Source organism: Manihot esculenta, chromosome 2 (genome assembly GCF_001659605.2).
Source record: "Manihot esculenta cultivar AM560-2 chromosome 2, M.esculenta_v8, whole genome shotgun sequence".
In the NCBI taxonomy this organism is placed as follows: domain Eukaryota; kingdom Viridiplantae; phylum Streptophyta; class Magnoliopsida; order Malpighiales; family Euphorbiaceae; genus Manihot; species Manihot esculenta.
The window spans coordinates 10,427,049-10,448,178 of record NC_035162.2 but is presented as its reverse complement, the minus strand read 5'-3'; the positions used below and the strand labels follow the sequence as shown (position 1 = coordinate 10,448,178).

The window sequence follows — 21,130 nt, the reverse complement described above, 5'->3', positions numbered from 1 at the left end:
TACAAAGTCTGAGGGATCCATTCTTCTTTTTTACAAACAGCACTGGAGTACCCCAAGGTGAGGTACTCGGTCGGATGAAACCTTTATCTACCAACTCTTGCAAATGTTCCTTTAGCTCTTTCAACTCTGCTGGTGCTATCCTGTAGGGAGGGATAGAGATTGGTCTGGTTCCAGGCATCAATTCTATTTCGAACTCTATCTCCCTAAAAGGTGGTAGTCCTAAAAGCTCGTCTGGAAAGACATCTGGAAACTCTCTAACCACGGGCATTGAGGCGGGCTCCCTAACCTGACTATCAAGCTCTCTCACATGAGCTAAAAACCCTTGACAACCCCTCCTGAGCAACCTACGAGCCTGTAGGGCTGATATCAGACCTCTAGGCGTACCCCTCCTCTCTCCCCTGAAGACAACCTCTGACCCATCCAGACCTCTAAACCTGACTACCTTGTCTCTGCAGTCCAAGGTAGCACCATGAGTAGATAGCCAATTCATCCCTAGAATGACATCAAAATCCGTCAAATCTAGAACCACAAGGTCGACTGGAAGGCATCTATCCTCAACAAACACTGGGCTAAACCGGCAGACTGACTCTGCCACTGATGGATCACACTTGGGTCCACTGACTCAGAGGGGACACTCTAACCCAGAGACTATCAAACCCAACCTCTCAACTGCTCTCGGAGCAACAAAAGAATGAGATGCAACAGGGTCCATTAAAGCATACACATCTGAACAGCCAATGATGAGATTACCTGACACCATGGTGTTTGACGTGTTTGCCTTCTGCTGTGTCATAGTGAAGATCCGTGCTGGAGCTGATGGACCTTCACCCCGGGAACCTGCTGAAGAAGAGGCTGTCCCTCTCGCTCTGCCTCTGCCACTGCCTTGTGTCGTGGCTAGAGCTACTGGCTGAGCCACACTATCAGAAGTTGTCTGCTGGGACTGTGCCATAAAATCTGCTCGAGGACACTTCCATGCCATGTGTCCCTCCTGCCCACATCTGAAGCAAGTTGTCGTCCCAAACCGGCAGACTCCCTTGTGTGGCTTACCACACCTTAAGCATTCTGAACCATCTGAACCTGAGCTCGAGCCACCACCTAAACCCAGACCGGACTTCAACCAGTTCCAGAACTTGTTCTTCTTTGGCTTTTTAGTGGTGTTCCCCCACTTTTTACTGCGTGAAGCTGCTGCACTCAGAGAAGAGGGATCTAACTTTTCTCTGCCTGGGGTCTTGAAACTCGAAGACTGTGCCACTGTCTGCTTAACTAACCCCTCAATGATGGCACTAGCCTCCATCTTTCGTGCTGCATCCACAATGGCATGGAAGCTCTCCCTCTCTGCTGCAAGGATCAAAGAGGAATACCTAGAGTGGAGTCTCATGGTATACCTCCTTGCTTTCTTCTGATCTGTGTCATATGCCTGACCCACATACGACAACAGCTCCAGAAACTTGTCGGTGTACTCATCGATACTCATATCTTCTGTCTGCCTCAACTGCTCAAACTCAATCACCTTCAGCTCTCTGGAACTATCTGAAAACGCCCATCCAGCAAACTCATTGGCGAACTCCTCCCAGGATAGGCTATCTAGTCTTGGGTCCACATAATTCTTAAACCACTATCGTGCCTTCTTGCATTTCAGAGTGAACCCCACCATTTGAATGGCTCTACTATCACTTGCCCCCAGCTCATCTGTTATCATTTTCACTGTTTTGAGGTACTCAAACGGATCATCACCTGTCTTATACTTGGGAGCATCCAGCTTTAGGTAGTCTGTCATCTTCACTTTGCTCCCCCAAGATGAGCTAGGTTTAGGTGTTTGGATTTCAGGGGCTACTGGTTCTGTTGGTGGAGGAGGAGGTGCAGCATTCCCTGGGTTAGGGTTTGCTGTGCTTGGGTAGAAAGGTGAGGGTGGATACATTGGGTACTGTGGGTATGGTGGGTAAAAAGGTGGATAAGGCATGTAGGAAGGGTATGGGTTAAAGCCAGAGTAATCCGATGTACCCCCCATCGGATATCCTAGGCCCTGTGGAAAGGGTGGATATTGGGGTGGATAACCAAACCCCGAGGCCTGAGCGCCTCCTTATAATTCCCCTGTACCCTCCTCAGACATGCTCACATCCATATTTCCATCTCTTCTCTGATCCTCATCCATAGCTTCCCTCACATCTGAAGACCTCCCACCCTGATCTGTTCCCCTTCTGTTAGCATCAAAAGACCTTCTAGGGTCCCTTGATGTTCTTTCCCTACTTGATCGGCAAGACATTGCCCTTGGTAAAGCAGGGGGATGGGCATCCATGCCCTCATTCTTTGGTGGTACTCCAGTCAATCGTGCAGATCAACGAGTGCCTCGCATTCTGTTTTCTGAAACACAGTATATACATATAAACATTAGCATCATATGGTTCATGTGGAAACACATGAACCCACACATACATAGCATATCATTAATGCACATGCATATAATCATGGCATTACACATCATTCTCAAGACAGGACTCTATATCCTATCCTAGTGGACATGATTTTTTCCTATTGTGCTTGCCCTTCTAGAACATCTATGAGCCCGACACTCTTTAGGTCCGACCAAATGAATCTAAGGCTCTGATACCACTCTGTAACGATTCGGAAACTGGACCGCTATCGGCGCTAGCATGCCTAACATACATCCTGTATACCTGATAACATCCCATACATTATCATACATTTTCATAAAAAATTTAAAACTTTCCGTTCACCAAGCTTGACCTGTGCATGCACTAAAACCATATACATAAAACTCCCTATTAGAGCCCTCATCAAATGCTCTAGTGGGTTAACATAACATACATCAAGTTTGATTCATCATTTCTCATCATAAAAACATTTCATTTAAAAGATCATGTACAAAGGGATTAACACTACTATTAGGGCCATGCACAATACTAAACCATAAAACATTTCTCTACACTACATTACATAATACCATTTTACAATACATGTCCACTTCTAACTATTACATAGACATAACCTTCAACCTTGAAGACTTTTCGGTCTATCCTGAACCTGCAAGCCTGGGGGTTAAGGGAGAGGGGTGAGATAAAAAGCCCAGTGAGCAGAACCATAAAACATTACCATAAATATGCTTTTATGAAATGCATCACAACGCAAACGCATCACAACGCAAACAATTCACATCAAGGATGGACTTGTCACCAATAACCCTCTACATATCCAACTGTGTCAGAGGCGTAGAATGGGCCTCACTGGTCTTTCTCTTAACATCACATAACATAACATAACATATCCAATGTGCCAGGGGCGTAGAATGGGCCTCACTGGTCTTTCTCTTACATTGTGCCAGGGGCGTAGAATGGGCCTCACTGGTCTTTCTCTTACATTGTGCCAGGCGCGTAGAATGGGCCTCATTGGACTTCCATATCGTATCGTATCATAACCTGCTCGAGGGCTAATGGGTCATCCAATGTCCATCCACATCAACATCATAATATGCAATGCATCATATTCGTGAATTCTAATGCAAACAACCTAATACATATCATGGCATTCGTGATGCATAAACATGCTAAAAAATTTAGTTACTTTAAAACATAAAGTTCAGTTCTACTCACCTCTGGCTGACTCTGAACTGACTCTGAAACAGCTAACACTGTGGGCCTCCTCGATTCCTCGGGTCCGAACCTACACAGGTGGACTCAGATGAGGGACCAAACACACTCTAAACAACTCCCCAAAAACCCCCTAAAACATCTCAAAACATGCATGCAAAACAAGCAAAGGAAGGCTGGGCAGGGGACTTTCGGCGGCAGGTTCTGCGGCCAAAAGCTCCCTACAGATCCGAAAGTCAGGCACTTTCGGGGGCAGGGTTCGACGGCCGAAGGTCCTTCCAGAGCCGAAAGTCATCCTCCTTCGAGGGCAGGTTCGGCGGCCGAAACTCCCCTCCAGAGCCGAAAGTCCAACTTTCGGAGGTGAGCTTAGGCGGCCAAAACTTGCCTCCACAGGCAGGTTTGGTGGCCGAACATGCCTTCGGCAGCCGAACCTGAGTTCTTCCAGAATGGGAGAGCTCAAGCCTCTCACACACATTTGCCTCCCAAACCCTCCAAACTCATACACAACACTCCCAAGCATGCATAAACATGTATTCAAGCATATAGGGGTCTCAAACTAGCCTAAATCCCAACAAACATCACATTTAGTATACATTTCACATTAAACTAACATAACCCTAACATTTTTGCATTTACTCTAAACATGCATTACACCCTCTTAAAACCCATCAATACTTACTTAAAACTTAAAAGGAGGTGAGGATCTACTCTTACCTCTTGAAGATCGAGAGGAGAGGTGATCCAAACTCAGAGATGTAGAGGAAATGAACTCCGGGGTCTCCAAGCTTCAAAACTTTGTTCTTAGCTCAAAAATCTTCAAAGCAAAGTTAAAACTCATCAAAAACATGAAGGGATTGAAGGAAAACATCAAAACTAACCATGGAAGGGCATGGACTCACCTTTGCCCGAAAATGAAGAAGAAAACTCGTCCATTTTTGGACATGATGCCTTTTATAGGTGGCTGGCCAGACCACCTTCGAGGGCCAAAGGTGCTCCCTATACTGCACCATGTTCAGCGACCGAACCTGGCTTTCCTTCCTTGGTGCTTTTCTTTCAAAAACTCAATTTCTTGCTTCTTTAAAACCTTAAAATTCATGAAAACATTTTATAAAAACATAATTTACCCTTCTAGAGGTTCCCAACATCCGAAATTCCGCCGGACGATAGGAATTCTGATATCGGAGTCTAACCGGGTATTACAGAATTGAAATAAAACTTTTTTTTGAAACAAACGAGATAAAAATTGAAATAAATAAACAATTAGTCAAATAGCTAAAATAAAAATAATGAAAGAGAAAATAAACAAATAAATAAAGAAACGTAGATAAATAGGAATTTATCTATGTTCAAGCTTTAATATCGATTGACAAAGAATGAGGTAAAGATATTTTCTAGAAAGTTGCTTTAATACACCCATAACCAACCATGTGATTAGTAATATAGATAATCAAACAATAAATTATTAATAAGTTAATTAAGTATGAAGTAAATCCATATTAGACGCTATAAGATTAAATTTTGATAAGTTGCTAAACATGGAGAAGAACTAAAATATTATAAAAAATACTAATTAACCAATGCAATTAGAAGCGAAGATTATAGAGCGACAAATGAGTTAGAAATGCCACAAGAATATTTTGATAAATTTGCTAAATATGACATAAAGAAGAATTATCTTCGTATTAAGAAAATTAAAATATTATTAATCACATTATCTCTATTGATTCGTGGCTGCCATCTTAAAGGTATTTTTATAGTTTTCAAATCCTAATTCTAGTGTGTTAAAGTGTAATAAGGAGTAATTACAATATAGAAAGAGTATCTAGTCAAATAGTTAAACTTAAATTACAATAAAAATCTTTTTCCTAAATTGTCTTGGAGAAATTTCATTTCTAAACAGACTGTATGAATTTGCCTTTTAATTTAGGATAAATTAATTTAAAACAAATCCCACAAAATATTAAAATACTAAAATAACAAAATTGACCTAAGTGCAACTTGACCATTCATACATTACGCGATCTGAAATTATATTGCACGTCTATATGTATTGAAGAGTGTGTTGCTTATTTCTTTATTCTCCCATGTTTTTCAAATATATTTCTCAACTCGAATACCTTTCTTCCACATATGATAATGTGATATTGGATGATTCAAAAGTTGGTTTTGAGTTTCATAGCTTGCATGTTTGAAGATTCTTTAAGCTCTTGTGTGCATCAATTTGTTGAAAAATAATGTCCCTTGAACACACATCAACGTGGATCAACCCAATTCCATCAAAAGATATTTTTATAAAAGGACATATCCCTAAACTAAATATGAAAAATTACATCTTTGCAATATAACCCTTAAACTCTCTCTCTGTATATATTCTAAAGCTAAGTTGTTAGGATTCACTTATGTGAAAAGACTTAAAATAGTATACAAGGAAATTGACAAAAGCCTTTAGTATTTGGTTTTTGAAAGCTCTCGTTGAACATATGTATAGAGCATTTTGATTCTATATATAAGGTATACAGCTAAACTCTAAAAGTTCTTTAGATAAATTTATGTTAAATGCATGTAATTTTATTAGAGATTAATTATGCATTTATGCATAAAGAAAAAAAGCAATACCAGAACAGAATAAAAAATTAAACCAGAACAACACCGACATTTCGATTCAGAACTGAAACCATACATCTCTACCGAAAGATTGCAGACTTAAAACCCACTGGGAAATATATCAGAATCAATTAAACTCCAGAACAAAAGCATTAATTACAGAAGAAAATGCAGAAAGAGAAAAAGCAATCTCACTTGAGAAAGCAAACTCTGCAACTGAGAAATATATGCTCCATGTTTTATTGTTTATAGAAACCTGAAATTATGAAAAGTGAAATATAAAAGGAGTGGCAAAGGAGGTCTCACGTGCTTAAAGTGAATATCAGGGGTGTACACTTTGGTGACAAAAGCTAAGAGCACATTCTGAAAGAGATAACTGTTTACATACAAAGGATTTACTTGTTACTAATATAGTTTAGCCCTGTCATTCTTTAGATTTCTTAGTTTAGATCCCTTATTTCACTTCACTCCGATAGTATCATAAATCGTTTTGTTGCTATTTCTTCTTAGCAGTTCCTGCCATTTCAAAAGAACACATTTACATGAGATCATTGCCCAAGAAAGCCCCAAAGGAAAATAATAGCACCAGTTGATTTTCAAAGCTAATCAGATTTCTGCAGCCTAAACAATCCCAAGACATTCCCAGAATCATGAAATGAGCAATAGAAGCATCTGTTACACAATACATTACGGGGAGAACAGCCACGTGCAAGGAAAGGTGTCATAAAGATAATATTTTCCATCACTTCACATTCTCAAGTATAAGAATTGCTCCATTGTTGGATTAAAGACAAATTACAATGAGTGATGGTCTCAATTCTTAGAGGCTGACTGGAAGATGAAAACAGCAGTCAAAACACCCACCAATCCTGTTACTGCCAATGCTACTGTAGGCAACGGTGTTGTAAGCCCAAAATTCTGCAAAACCAAAATGAATGTAGATTTGATAAGATAATTGCTCATGAACAGAGAATATCATGTGTCAAAAGACAATGTATCTAATGTACATGTGTAAAGGGAGAGAAAAAGATCAAGCATATATCTAGAAATAGGAATCTGATCACCCATCTCTTTTTCTGCCCTGCTGCGCTGCTTACTTGCCTTTCAGGTGAGGCATGTAGGGGGCAGTGAGGAGGCATTTTCTGTGAGGTAAAAAGTTTTTTTTGAAAAAAAGGTAATAAAAAGGAAGAAAAAGAAAGAAAGAAGAGAGGGAGAGGAGATGATAAACTCCCACCCTCCAATTGCAGAACACTGCTCACTCTAACCCAACAAAATATTGGTCCCCAAATGAAGCAGTACCAATTATAATGGATTCCTTTCTCCATCTAATGCAATCCAATAAAAAAGCATCTAATGAGCAACCACTTTAACAACACTAATCTCTTTTAAGAGGAAAGGGAGACGGGGAAGGTCTGGACATATGGGGGAAAGGGAAAGCCTATATATATATATTTAGATATAGTGTCATGTCAAGAAGAAGAATGAGCTGAGAAGAGAATGAGGTTAGGTGAGAGAAGAACAGAAATATTAGAGAGAAAATGATGATTGTATTTTTTATGCATGCTGATTCTGTTACAGACTCTCCCATTTATACAAGAATCAGAGTCTAACAAACTCTAACAACTTTTCTCTCCAATTACAGCCGTCACCTGTCACTTATTTACTTGCTTAAAATTCTACTATATCTATTATTTATTGACTCTCTTATTCCTTCGGGTATATGTGAGTCACTTCTATTCAGAAACAAAATAATCTTCAAATACAGATTTGAGGCAATCTAAAGTTGGGGATTAAATAGGATTCTTAGTTATATAGTTTAACCGCCTATCAAGGGCGATTCATATTCCTGAAAAGGTCACCAGATCATTTTTCATAATCACAAAATCACAAATGGAGTTACTTTCTCAGTTTCAAGTTACGTCAGTATTTTATACTAGCAAGGAAAACTTATCAATGGATAACCAATAGTTAGAATACAAAATCATATCAGTGAATAAACCATCAATATTTGAACACAGTGCAACCTGTGATAAAAGCTTTGAAGTTTCTGTGTGCTCAGAATATCCAAGTTATTCCATAAATCATTGACAGAGTATACAACTATAACTATTTTTTTAGAAAGAACAAAAAAGAAATCCACAATTGCAAGTAATTAGCTAATTTATTGAAACGAGGGTGGTTCCTAAAAGCATACCTCCAGAAGACCCTTGCCTGTGGCTATTTCAACACTGATAGCCACCGCAAAGCCAACCATTGCAAGCCGTCCTAACCATACGTCCAAACTGTTGCCTCCCTGGGTACTTTGTTCACATCTTACAGGCACTAATGTTCTGCTCACAGGCTTCCTCTGAAGAGAAGTTCTTGATATCACTGAAATGAAAACTGATATTAGCTTTTATTTTCCTTTAGTTGGCAGTACTACACAGGAAAAGATCTGGAAAATCTCCATCCATGGTTACAAGTAGTTCAAAATTATTATTTTCTGGCAAAACTTCTTGACCATAAGATGCACCAAAGAATTGAGATGAAAAACATTTTACATTCAGATGAGACGTTACTGTTATAACTGACATTCAGATGCTAAGCTTTGAATGATCCTAGATGTACTATTGAAGAACTCCTTACCAAGCTCTATTTAAGTAAGTGTTCAAATATCAAAGGTTGGAGGTGTCAAACATGAGGACAACTATGTTCATTTAAGTAAACTATGTCAAGAAGATAGAGATGAGAAAGAGAAGAAAATGAGATAAGAGGTAGAAGCATGGTTTTAAATAATAGCTGTTACGTAACTTACAGGTATGCAAGCTGGCCGTGGCCATTAAGGCCTGTAAATAATGGTAGAAAAATTTTGTTGCTGTAATGACCATTATGGGTAACGGCTGTTACTTTTCTTTATTTCACATCCGCTGCTCAACTTTATAAATCTTGCAGGGCAGTACCTATTTTATTCACCCAGCAGTTCAGCACTAGCCTTTGTCACCTGAAATGCATTATTGAAGGGGAAAAAAACTGATTTCTCTATTTCTCTTTAGTCTTTAGTATTTTGTCTTTAGTCTTTACTCTTTCCATCTAGCACTCTCTCCACTTCTCTAGCTCCAGGCTCCAGCATACAGAGAGTTCTTCCATACTTCTTTTCTTCCATACTTATTTTCAACCTACATTTCAACTTTTCAAGTAAAAAACTGCCATCTCTCTCTCAAATTTTTTGACAGCAGCCTATGTACTTAAATTTCTGCTCAAAAACTTACCTTAGACGATCATTCTGGTGGTATTAATTGAGGTAAGTTACTATATATAATGTTTAAAATTTATAGATTTTATATTTATTTGATATATTTATACTTATTATTAAGTTGTATAACTTAATTTTGATTATATCTTTAAGTACCTTTTAATTTCATGAACTTTACAAGTTATAAGTTACAAGTTTACTTTATTATAAAATTAAGTTTTATACTTTAAGTGTATTAAAAATTATTCTCTTCAATTAAAATGATAGTTTCTTTCTTTAAATAATTTAAATGATTTTGCATAAAGTAAATTTAAATTTAAATTAATTTGCACATTAATTTGATAATATATTTTTTATTTTACAGTATATAATTTGATAATTTTGAAAATGCCGAGAGGGAGATCTAATAAACCAAGTTAAAATGTTGGATGGAATTTTGCCACCCCTACCGGAAAAAAAGGAGAAATAACCTGTAATTTTTGTGAAAGAAAAATAACTGAGGGAATAACTCAATTAAAGCAGTTTTTGGCAAATATACCAGGGTAAGTTGCTGGTTGTCAAAAAGTTTCTACACAAGTAAAAAAGACATAGGAAATATGTTGGAAGGTTTTGAAGCTGCAAAGAGGGCAAGGGAGTTGAAAGATAAAATCATGAAGATGACAGAAGTTGAGGATTCATAATCAGATGAAGAAGATATTGAATTAGAAATTGCAAGACGCTAAAATATGCGTCAGTTTGATGAAGATGCTTATAGAAGGAGAGCTTCTCATTATGAAAATAGTGGGAGTAGCCATCAAGCTCCTCCTCGCCCAGGAATTAATCGTTCAACGACCGTTGAGAGAGGTAGAGAAACATCAAGATTTGTTGAGCAAACATCAACACCTGCTTCTAGATTAGCAGTAGTTGAAATTGAATTAGAAAAGAGCAAAAGCATTAAGCAATAAAAGATTAAAGTCAAATGGCTTAAGTCGCAGAAAGAAAAGTTGCTTAAAGTATTTGGTAATTTTGTTATCCACGATAGATTACCTTTTAGTGTGGTTGAGTTACCATGGATAAAGTCATTACTCAGAACAGCCGCTGAAGTGGAACCTAATGTATCACCACCTTCAGCATATGAGATCTCTGAAGTGTAATTGAAAAATGAATATTAAAACAAAGATGAAAAAGGAGAGGGAAGTAGAGAACTTGAGAGAAAGATGCTTGATGATTCTCTCAAGCCAATTGGGGTATATATACTATTTACAAGAATACATACTAGGTAAGAAAATAAATTAATTCCTTAATTACAGCCTAATCATATGCCAATCATATTACATAATCATATCCCTAATTATACACACAATCACTACAAATCTAGGCTATTTACAGAAAGTATCTCAACGCTCCCCCTCAAGCTAGAGCATACATGTCATATGCTCCAAGCTTGTTATAAATATATTTGATTCGTGAACCCCGAAGAGATTTTGCGAAAACATTAGCTAGTTGATTACTTGAGTTGACAAAACACATGCAACCCGACTCAATCTTTTACCTAATAAAATGATCCTCTATATGCTTCGTCCTTTTATGAAAAACTGGATTTGATGCAATATGGAGAGCAGCTTGGTTATCACATATCAGCTGCATTTGGCTAGTATTGCCATATTTCAAATCCTAAAGAAGTTGCTTCAACCAAATGAGTTTGCATGTTGCCAAAGCTATAGCTCGATATTGCTTCTGCACTTGATTTTGAAACCACACCCTACTTTTATTTTTGTAGGATATAAGATTTCCTCAAATCATAATAAATATCCTGAAGCAGACCGTCTATTTAAGGGGGAACCTGCCCAATCTGCATTAAAATAGCAAACAATTTGTGAGTAACCCCTGTCCTCATAGAGTAAATCCTATCCTAGAGCTCCTTTGATATATTTAAGAATGCAAATGACTGCATCCCAGTTACTATTGTATGGGGTTTGAAGAAATTGACTAACCACACCTACAACAAAGGAAATATCTAGTCGCGTGATAGTGAAATAATTGAGCTTACCAACTAATCTTCTGTATCTAGTAGGATCTTTAAGTGGCTCTTCTTGTTCAGGAATAAATTTGACATTTGGATCCATGGGAGTGTCTATATGTCTACAGTCTAACATGCCTGTTTCTTCCAATATATCTAAAATATATTTCCGTTGAAAAATCACAATACCTATTTTAGACTATGCCACTTCAATTCCCAAGAAATACTTCAATTTTCCCATGTCTTTAGTTTGAATCTAAAGCAATGGAATTTAATGATGGGCCTTGTCCAAGTCCACATGTGGTGAGAGTGTTGAGCCCTATAGTGAGACTTAATTGAGTTTGATGTGGTAGCATTTTCCAAAATGCCCTTAGGCCCTCAGCAATTTGGATTTGGCTCATTTCACTTTATTAATTCTTCTTTTTTCCTTTCTTTTTACCGATGTAGGATTCTCACATCTCCAACACTCCCCCTCAAGTCCAATTGGCCTAGCCAATTGTGACTTATCTTCATTTTGTCATCCTGAACTTGTGTTCTTTTTTAGTCTCAAAGGCCTTAGATCTCTCTTTTCATTTTTGTCTGGACTTGTACTCTTCTTGAACCTCAGAAGCCATAGGCCCAACTCGCCAGAAAATAGCCTTCTCCAAAATACCCTTAGGCCCTTAAGCAATTTGGATTTGACTCATTTCACTTTATTAACTCTTCCTTTTTCCTTTTTTTTTACCGATGTGGGATTTCCACTTCTCCAACAAATGGCAAAACAACAAAAAGAAGAAGATAATTGATCATAAAAAGCAAAAGACGAAATAGGATGAGTGCAAGTACATCTCCTTCGCGAAGGGCAATGGACAGATCCAAGTCAAAATGGTGACAAATCGATGGGGGCAGGGCTAGCCAACAAAGAAGCTGGTAGCAAAGCTGAGTCAGAGTCCTCTAGACGTCTGGAATAAACATGGAAAATAGAAAGGCGACCTGACACATGAGCGAAAGGTGCAGGAAGATTTTGAAGGTGAGACAAAGAGCGAACAGTGTATACAAGAGGTCATCTTCCTCCCGTGTGTGTCATAAACAGATGATGGTAGAAAGGACAAAGTGGAATCAAAAAAATGTTACATCAGCAAACACAAAGTACCGATTAAGACTAAGAGAAAAACAACGATACTCTTTTTAAAGCCGAGAGTAGCCAAGAAAGACACATTTGAGTGATTTGAGATCCAATTTAGTAGTTTGTGAACGAACATCATGAACAAAACAAGTACACTCAAAGATATATAGTCAATAGGAAATAAAAATTTAGTGGAAAACAAACTGTTATAAGGCCTATCACCATAAAGAACGAAGGAGGGCATGCGATTGATCAAAAAGCAAGCAGCGGGCATAGCATCAGCTTAGAAACATTTATGGACTTTCATTTGAAATAAGAGAGCTCTGGCTACTTTAGATTCAGAAAGAATATGAGATTTAGCCGTCTCAAACTCTGGAGGGAGACCTACAAGGAATCTCATAATAGCCATTTGCTCTCGTTGAGCTTGTTGAGTTTTCACATTTGTGCTAAAAGACATCAAGACATCAAATTCCTCATAAACTGTTTTAAAATCCATAAAGTATTGAGGTCAGAGTTCTACCCTATTTCTCCACCTGATAAAATGCCTTACACACCTCATAAATACGAAAATTATTCCACTTTTCTGAGTATAAAAGCTCCAAATAATCCATTAATTCTTTAACAAATTTACCGTGATTAATAATACTGATTACCTCACTATGAATTGAATTTTGAATCTGTAAAAATAATCGAGCGTCATCCCTCATCCGGTCTTTCCTAGTGTCATCAGTTGGAGGATCCTTGGTAAGGTGATCGTCCATTCCGATACTTCATAAATAAATACGGATAGTCTTACTCCAATTTTGCAGCTCTAGCCACTTCGAAACAAGCTTTGCTACCAATTTGTCAAGAAGAGAGACTGAGAACAGAATTTAGAGATTAGAAAGAGAAACAATTGAGATGAGAAGTAGAAGGTTAGAATGAGATGAGGGAAAGAATCAGATTAGATGAGAAGAGAAAAGAATATAGAGAGAGAATAGGATGATCTTTGTTGTTGATTCTTCATGCATAGTTGCTGAGTACTTGTCAGCTGTTATTTATACATGAGAGTAATATAACTGCCTCTAACAAACTCTAACTACTAGGGTGACCTGTACAGAACTTCCCTCCAAAACTTACTTGCTGATAACTGTTTTCCCTCCCGTTTATCTTTTAACAATTCCTTTCTTCTTCTTTCTATAATATGTGACAAACTACCTTCAGCTCCACAAACACATAATCTCCCACCCATCTTCTTCTCCCCAGTTATCATAATTGGAGTGACTTACAAGGGACTTGTACACCAAAAGAAGAGATAATTATCAAAATAATTTGATTTAACCTAATTGCATTGGATCCTAAAAGGGGATAAAGACCCAGGAATAAGAGCTATGAACTTATCTGTAAAATAGGATTAAATTAAAAAAAAGAGAGAGAGAGAGAAACTTAGAGACATTGGGTGGTTCTAAATTTAAAGGATTTCACCCTCTTGACAATTAAACCCATTCTTATATCCATTGCATTAGAATAAAAACGCAGGTGAAATGTGCATTTCCTTTTGTATTACACTAAAAGGGATGTAAAGGCAGGCAACAATAATTCAATCAAATCAACTTCAAGCACTCATCCATTAATTAACATGGAGAATTTCAGCTAAGAATCAGTAATAACTACTGAAATCAATACATGAATGAAGAATGATAGGCTCATGCAATCAGGAGCTAAAGATGTAAGACTAGATGACGAAGAAGTATCTTACATAGAGGAGAACCAGCGGCGAAGGTGGTCCCAATTTTGGTAAAGCTCGAAGTGGGCAAATGAGAAAAGCCATTGCTTCTTCTCACTGAGGTAATAGCACAAACATCTGCAACGTGATTTCGGTAAAGCTTGAAATGAGAGCCATGGAATCATACACCCCGTAAAAGACCATAGAGAAGGAGAGAGAGAGAGAGCGAGAGTACCGCGGACGGAGAAGGAGAGCGAAACGCTGAGTTGAGCTACAGCCATGTTGCTGTGTATGGCCAAAGGCGAGAGAACTTTGTGTGGCACTCAGTATCTCTAATGGAATTTTTTGAACGATCAATGGAATTTATTTTCTATAAGTTTATCTATTCTCAGTCGCAATTGAAGATGTCCAGACATATCTGAGAGAGGAAAACTGACACGTATCCGTTGAGTTTTTTTATAAACAACTTTGGTAAAATACAAAATTAAGAATAGAATTTAAACGGATCCGCTATCTACAAAAATTAAATTACATGAATTTAAATTTAATTTATATTAATAATATTAATTCATTCCGAATCCGATTAAAAATTAATTTCAACTATCAGATTTTATTTCAAACCCGATTATTATTATCGAAATAAAATTCGAACCCATTTAATCTTATATATTTTAATTAATAATTTATATAAAAAATATTTCACATTAATAATTTTTATTTAAAAAATCTAATATTTTAAAAGAATATTTAAATTTAAATTTTTAAATAAAAATATATAAAAAAATTTATAAATATTATTATAAAATATATTTTTTATATTAAATTAATTATTTATATAAATGGGTTCGAATAGTGGAGCTGTACATAAAATTCGATCCGAACCCACAACGGATATTATTTTTAAAATCTAAACCCATTCCAAACCTGATTATAACCATCTAAATCCGTTTTATTAGGATTTAATTGGATCGGATACCTAAAAATATCCGATCCGTTGTCATCCCTAATATCTCAGTCCTTCACAAAATACTTTCTACTTTTTATTAATTCGATATTTTTCCTTTTAAAATAGTTTTGAAGAAATATTTGAATCTTAATCTCTAAAAAGATAAAATTGAACCTTGGCACAAGATTAACTATAATAACATTTTATTTCAGATTTTTTTTAAAGGTTAGATATTATCTAATATTGATATTAGAGTCGTTTATTTTTTGATAAAAAAAAAAAACTCAATTTATTGTTCAATAAAAAAAATCAGTTTATGGTATTCTTAAATTATATTTCTTACAGCTGACAGGAAAAATTTATATTTTTTTATAAATTTTCGGTTTTCTTTGCATGTCTTTGTTTAATTTTTTTTATACTTTTGTTGTTTTTTTCTTTTTTTTATATATTTTTAATTTTAATGTGTTTAATTGAAATGTTACATACTCCGAAGCACTTTTTCCTTTTGGCAAAAAATATAAATATATTAGAATTAAATTTTTAATTTTTTAATTTAAAATATAAAAAATTAAAAATATAAAAAATACATAATAATAAATAATTTAATATTTAAGATATTAAAAAATTTATTGTTATAATTATATTTTAACTAAAAGTAACATTTTAATATTAAAAATTAATATTTTATTAGATCATAAATTTTTAGCTTGAATTTAAAATTAAGATTTTATTTGATAAAAATTTTAATTGGACTTATCTGCCTTCTATGAATAGTTCAGGGGGCTGATTTGTTCTTTTATGTCCTTTTTCTTTTTCGGCGTAACCTACATCTACACTAGCAAAACAAAGAGACGAAGTGGACGAGTCCAATCAGGAAAGATGACTGGGGATGAATTAATCAGAAGAATGAACGGAGAAGAAGAGTCAAAAGAGGAGGAAATTGTTTGCTTAGACGAATCTTTCTTTATCAATGACGAGTAAAGGACCAGCCACTCTCTTTTCATTTCTCTTTCCCCAGTAATCACAGTCTGAGTAATGATGTCTACTTCTCCTTCTTGTGCAGTTACCAGCTGACCACTTTTACATTTGGGTCTCATGTTCTTCAGCTTCTATGTCTCCAGTCTGCATCTAGTGAGTTATTTCTCAATTATCTGATGCAATATAGTTAAAAAAACAAAACCCTTTTCTTATTTTAAGGATTTGATCATTATTGTTCAAGAAAGATATTTGATTGTGTACTCAATTGACTGATGATGTCTCTTTCCGGTTTGTTCTTGGATTCTAAGATTATCGAGTAGTTGCAAAAAAGAACTCTCACAAGCAAGTTCGCTTAATAAAATAAATAGGTTTTAAATATGGAAAAACCACAAGAAGGAAATGATAACATATTAACCAGGAGTGAAGATGAATAATTTATTGGCTGGTTTATCTGCAATAAGATACTGGCAACTGTATATTGATGTGGCCATTACTTTATCCTGCAATATGGTCTGGATGGGTTCCTCCATATACTGGAACTTGGAAGGGTGATTAGTTTTCAAAATCTTGGCGAATAACGATGTGACTATAGGTGATAATGGCTTTGTTTTCTGAATTCTGATTGTATATCAGTAGTGGCAGTTTTACATCACTGTGATCTCGGCCTCCCATGTGCAAGCAAATTTAGGAATCAATGGTAATTATGAAAATTTATGTGACAAACTAGCAAATCTAGTGCTGGAGATATCTAATGCATTTTCCAAGATTATTTAATATTGATAAGCGTATCTGCAATGGGATTGTGTGATTGGAGGGAGTCAACAGATATGTTATTGCTGATTCTTGTGAAGTTGTCATCTATGACCCCTTTTTGTATTCCTCTCTTCTCCTTTCCTGATAGATGATATATGTAAGTTCTATGCAACAAAATAATTAGAACTCCATGAAACTTGCCAATCTCTGTTCATTGGTACTGCACTTTTACTGATCATAATTATGCATATTCTTAGACATTGATCATTGATGAATTAATTTCACGTGGCTCTATGAATTCAGTTGCTTTCATTTAGTATGATATTTTAAATTGTATACTAACTTGTTGTGAGACAGCTGATTTTGATTTGACAGGGCAACTAGTGTGGCCTGGTGCCAAGCTATTGAATGATTATCTCTCAAAAAATGCTGAGATGCTCCAAGGATGTTCTGTTCTAGAGTTAGGATCTGGTGTAGGTGAGCAGTGGTCTAATCATATTTTACTACTTGTTTTTTACTCCATCTCTCTTTTGTATATGTATGTATGCATGTGTGTGATTAAACAAGCAGGCGGTTTGTTCTTACTTGAGTATTTATTTTTTAAAGACAAAAACCGACTGAAACAAACATTCCATTTGATGGATAGACGTTTTGAGACTTGACTGAGTTGGCATTATATTGTATTATCTGAAGTTGTTCTCTCTTTCTTTCTCTGTACATCTTGCACATATTTGCACATGTTGGGTTGGTTTCAGTTTGAATGATGCTCAAGTTAGGCTGAGATTGTAGGTGGTGATTGTCCTTCACCCATTGGAAAGATTTAGCTAAATCTTCACCAAAATCAATGGTTTGACAAGATACCTTATTTTCACTAGTCTCTTCATTTTCTATTGCATGTTATCATGTTGGAGATTTTGGTTTGGTAGATTTGGATAATCAGTAAGTGCAGTCCTTTGTGGAAGGGCTCAAATATATAGAACATTTGTCAATTCATACTTGGTATGCTAGAAGTCTGTGGATGTACAATCAATATTTATCAATTGTTGTGTCAAAGAAAAGGGACTCTTAGACCTCCAATTGAAGGAGCACCTTGTCAAACATAACATAATAGATTGTTGTAGGTCTCGATTGGTCCTAGTTCTTGGTGAAGGTTCAAGACTGGCTAGACTGGTCCATAGTCCCTTTGCTTCTCTATATTTGTTCTCTGGACAATAAGTCAGTCCTATAAGAAATAATTCTTGTATACTAAATGGTATTTGTTACATAACAGAAAAGAATATCCCTTTCAGCCCTCTGCTCCTGTTTCTCATCATTGCTTCTGTAGTTTATCCATAATTGTCTAATGTATTTCCATACTCAATGCAATTTAGTATCAAAAGCTTCTAGAATGCCCTTGATCTTACTGCTATTTGTTTCTCCCACATTGCAGGAGTTACTGGGATACTATGTGGCAGATTTTGTCGTCAAGTTGTGTTAACTGATCACAATGATGAAGTGTTGAAGGCAAGGTTGCAAGATTGTTTTGAATCTTAATATACATGAAGATGCTATCTTGAATCTTATCATATTCTGATGATTTATGTTAATTCCTTTCAGATCATCAAGAAAAATATAGAGCTTCATGCACCTTCAGTGAACCCCAATTCTTGTGCTGGTGAGAAAAAGGAATTCTCAAGTAGATTTCGTGTTGAGTGTAGCTCATGTCTTCTTTTTGGTGTCTTACATGCAGAATTAGAAGCTGTGAAACTAGAGTGGGGAAGTTCTGATCAAATAAATCAAATTTTAGGAAGATATTCAGGAGGATTTGATCTGATTCTTGGAGCTGACATATATATCCTGATTGTTTCGTCAATTTTTCTTCTGCATATATTATTTTCATTTTCAAGCAATATACATAATTAATTTTGAAAATATGAATTCTGCCCTTTTTTTCGAAGTATTATGAAATTGTCATTTTGGACTTTGCTATTCAGAAAATAAAGGATACTGTTATTATATAGGAGTTCCCTTGAAATCTAAAATCCATCAGTTTGTTTAAGTATTCCTATCCTAGAAGCACTAGCAGGCAGGTTGCTCATTTGTCCCATAGCATACTTTGCGTAGAATTATCCAAAACCAAATTCATGAAAGCTTCCCTTAAAATGGCATCAAAACAACACATCTATTGAGAAATGGTTGTCAGATTCTTCAACATCCTCCTATAAAAAAATAAATAGAATAGGGAATAAGGGAACATTGGGTATTTACTCAAGACATTCCTCAGAATTTCCATCAGGTCCTCGAAAAAAGAAGCTAGGAAAATGATTTAATCCCATAAGTTTTTGGAAAGGCAAGTGTGAATCCTTAAAAATTCTTAGCATTTACCTCAACTGAAAATATCAAATCAATCTCAAGATTTAAATTTTTGTTTTTATTGAATTAGTTTAATTAGGTATTATTATTCTGCTGGACTGGTGTTGCTACTTGCTATTACAATTGGCATCTTTGTGGTTCCATTTTTTTTTTCCAGTTTTCACCTGCTGTTCTGCTTTCTTTCTTTTTTAATTACAGTTGCTTTAATTGTTGATTAGCTGGCTATTACAAACAATACTGCCTATATCAATATTCTGTTTTATGTAGTAGATCATTCATAATTGATTTTTTTTTGGTATGTTCTGCAGACTAAGCAACATTGAGGTGTTATTTTTGACAGTTCATTTTGGATTGTTTCAACAATCTTTTGGGACTAAAATTAAGTTTTAATGCTTTTGGGACCAAAATGCCCACAATTGTCTCAATAGTGGCAAAAGCATTGGCCAAGTAATCTGTAACCCAAAGGGAATCTGTAGGAAAATCCAGGCAAACCTGGCTTCAGTGCATTCACTTATAACCATGCATTACAATACTTAAAATGGATCTTGATGCATATAATTTTTACTTGTGCGGTGGCTCCTTAGTGTCCAACAACGTGAAGATATTGCATTAAGGTGAATGATATTTGCAATGTAGCTAAGGCTGGTTGCGTTTTGTTCCTCTTGTATCTCTACAATCATTTTTTCTATATTATCACGAAAAGTGAAAATCCCTTGACAACATTTAAGCTTTCAGCAGTCAAGCATTCCTTTGCTCTTTGATACTGTGGAACAGCTTCTTCGCTTTAGAGGAGAACATTGCAAATTCATACTAGCATATGTATCCCGAGCAAAGATGTGGGTATCTTCATTTCATATCATTTTCATTGTCCTCTTGTTTATCTTCACTTCCTCCCTCTATCCACAATTTGTCACCATGTTTCTTATAATTGCTTCATTAAGATAAAAAGCAATTGTTTGTGAGGGATGTCACGTGCAAAAAGGTGAACCAATGTCTTCTATACATTGTTTGGGTGCCTGCAGTCATGTTGACGAGAAGTGTGCTCTACCCGAGTGCTTTTAGAGTTTTATTCATCACCTACAATCACCTGTTCTGTAGTTTCTTGTATTAAATGCTCAAGTTCATAATTGTTACACTTCACAATACTTTGTGGCGAATTGTTCAAAGTGATGCAGTTATATTGTTGTTTCTGTGCAGCATGGATACACTGGTCATCAAAGAAGCTGCCCAGCATGGAATGAGGATGAATGAAGTACCTGGGACCCGAGCTCTGATCGGAAATCTTGAAGGAGTCATCTTTGAAGTTTCCATTAATAAGAATCATCAGATCAGTTTGATATTAGGACAATGAGAGGTTTGTGTGTATGCAGCAAATCACAAAAAAGAAGGCCATTCTCCAGGACAAGATCTGAAGGTGAACTGTTGACAACATTTTTGCAAAGCTCAATATGCTTTTTCCAGATGGTAGCGACAAAATTTTGAGATGAGTAGATGAGTTGTCTGAATAGTGTTGTTAAAGTAATTTCAGAATTTAAAATATGAAGAGAAATAGACAGTTTAACATTGTCCTCCTCTTCATTGGCATATACATGTAAATGCATATTGATTCGCCTCTGAAGGTGCATAAACCATGATGAAAGCATTCACAATCAAATAATTTAGTCCAGATTTTTAAATGTTTTTAGCATTTTTCTTTATCCATCTTATATTTTTAAATATTAAAAAAAAAAAGAAATGTTAAATTAAAAAAAAAAATCTAAAGTCATTACCAAAATCTAAATTGTTATACATATTAAAAAATATATAAATTATTTAAAAAAGAAAATATAAATGATTAAATTTTATAACCTA

At 35.8% G+C, this 21,130-nt stretch overlaps 3 protein-coding genes across 6 annotated transcripts in view; 1 reads left to right on the top strand and 2 right to left on the bottom strand.

Moving 5' to 3' along the window:
- The window catches only part of LOC110609514 (cell division control protein 2 homolog A), an 80,580-nt gene that overhangs the window by 52,184 nt on the left and 7,266 nt on the right, over nt 1-21,130 (bottom strand). The gene's annotated exons all lie outside the window — the stretch shown is intronic.
- On the bottom strand, nt 6,781-14,674 carry LOC110609518 (stress enhanced protein 1, chloroplastic). Of its 4 annotated transcripts, none has more exons than XM_021749130.2 (4): nt 14,486-14,670; nt 14,284-14,388; nt 8,404-8,579; nt 6,781-7,127 (listed from the first exon to the last, which is right to left on the bottom strand). In XM_021749130.2, exons 1-4 carry the CDS (start codon nt 14,529-14,531, stop codon nt 7,023-7,025), a joined length of 432 nt encoding a protein of 143 aa, XP_021604822.1. In that variant the 5' UTR covers nt 14,532-14,670; the 3' UTR covers nt 6,781-7,022. The 4 variants fall into 4 exon arrangements, with proteins under 4 accessions (XP_021604822.1, XP_021604824.1, XP_021604823.1 ...); XM_021749129.2 differs by lacking the exon at nt 6,781-7,127 and adding an exon at nt 7,193-7,351 and having other exon boundaries at nt 14,486-14,674; XM_021749132.2 differs by lacking the exons at nt 14,284-14,388; nt 14,486-14,670 and adding an exon at nt 9,004-9,468.
- On the top strand, nt 16,001-20,955 carry LOC110609515 (protein N-lysine methyltransferase METTL21A). The gene is made up of 8 exons (XM_021749128.2): nt 16,001-16,173; nt 16,260-16,327; nt 17,285-17,404; nt 18,357-18,430; nt 18,524-18,581; nt 18,657-18,758; nt 20,007-20,115; nt 20,477-20,955. The coding sequence occupies exons 1-8, from the start codon at nt 16,076-16,078 to the stop codon at nt 20,628-20,630; spliced, it is 783 nt and encodes a 260-aa protein (XP_021604820.1). The 5' UTR covers nt 16,001-16,075; the 3' UTR covers nt 20,631-20,955.

What these genes read in the sequence shown, in the direction of transcription:
- LOC110609518 (XM_021749129.2), bottom strand. Translation starts at nt 14,531, where the DNA reads ATGGCTGTAGCTCAACTCAGCGTTTCGCTCTCCTTCTCCGTCCGCG. An exon ending in GCTCTCCTTCTCCGTCCGCG is followed by an intron (nt 14,389 to 14,485) that starts GTACTCTCGCTC and finishes ATCACGTTGCAG; the next exon opens with ATGTTTGTGCTATTACCTCA. An exon ending in CGCCGCTGGTTCTCCTCTAT is followed by an intron (nt 8,580 to 14,283) that starts GTAAGATACTTC and finishes TTTTCATTTCAG; the next exon opens with TGATATCAAGAACTTCTCTT.
- LOC110609515 (XM_021749128.2), top strand. Translation starts at nt 16,076, where the DNA reads ATGACTGGGGATGAATTAATCAGAAGAATGAACGGAGAAGAAGAGTCA. An exon ending in ACAATGATGAAGTGTTGAAG is followed by an intron (nt 18,431 to 18,523) that starts GCAAGGTTGCAA and finishes AATTCCTTTCAG; the next exon opens with ATCATCAAGAAAAATATAGA. An exon ending in GATTCTTGGAGCTGACATAT is followed by an intron (nt 18,759 to 20,006) that starts ATATCCTGATTG and finishes GACAACATTTAA; the next exon opens with GCTTTCAGCAGTCAAGCATT.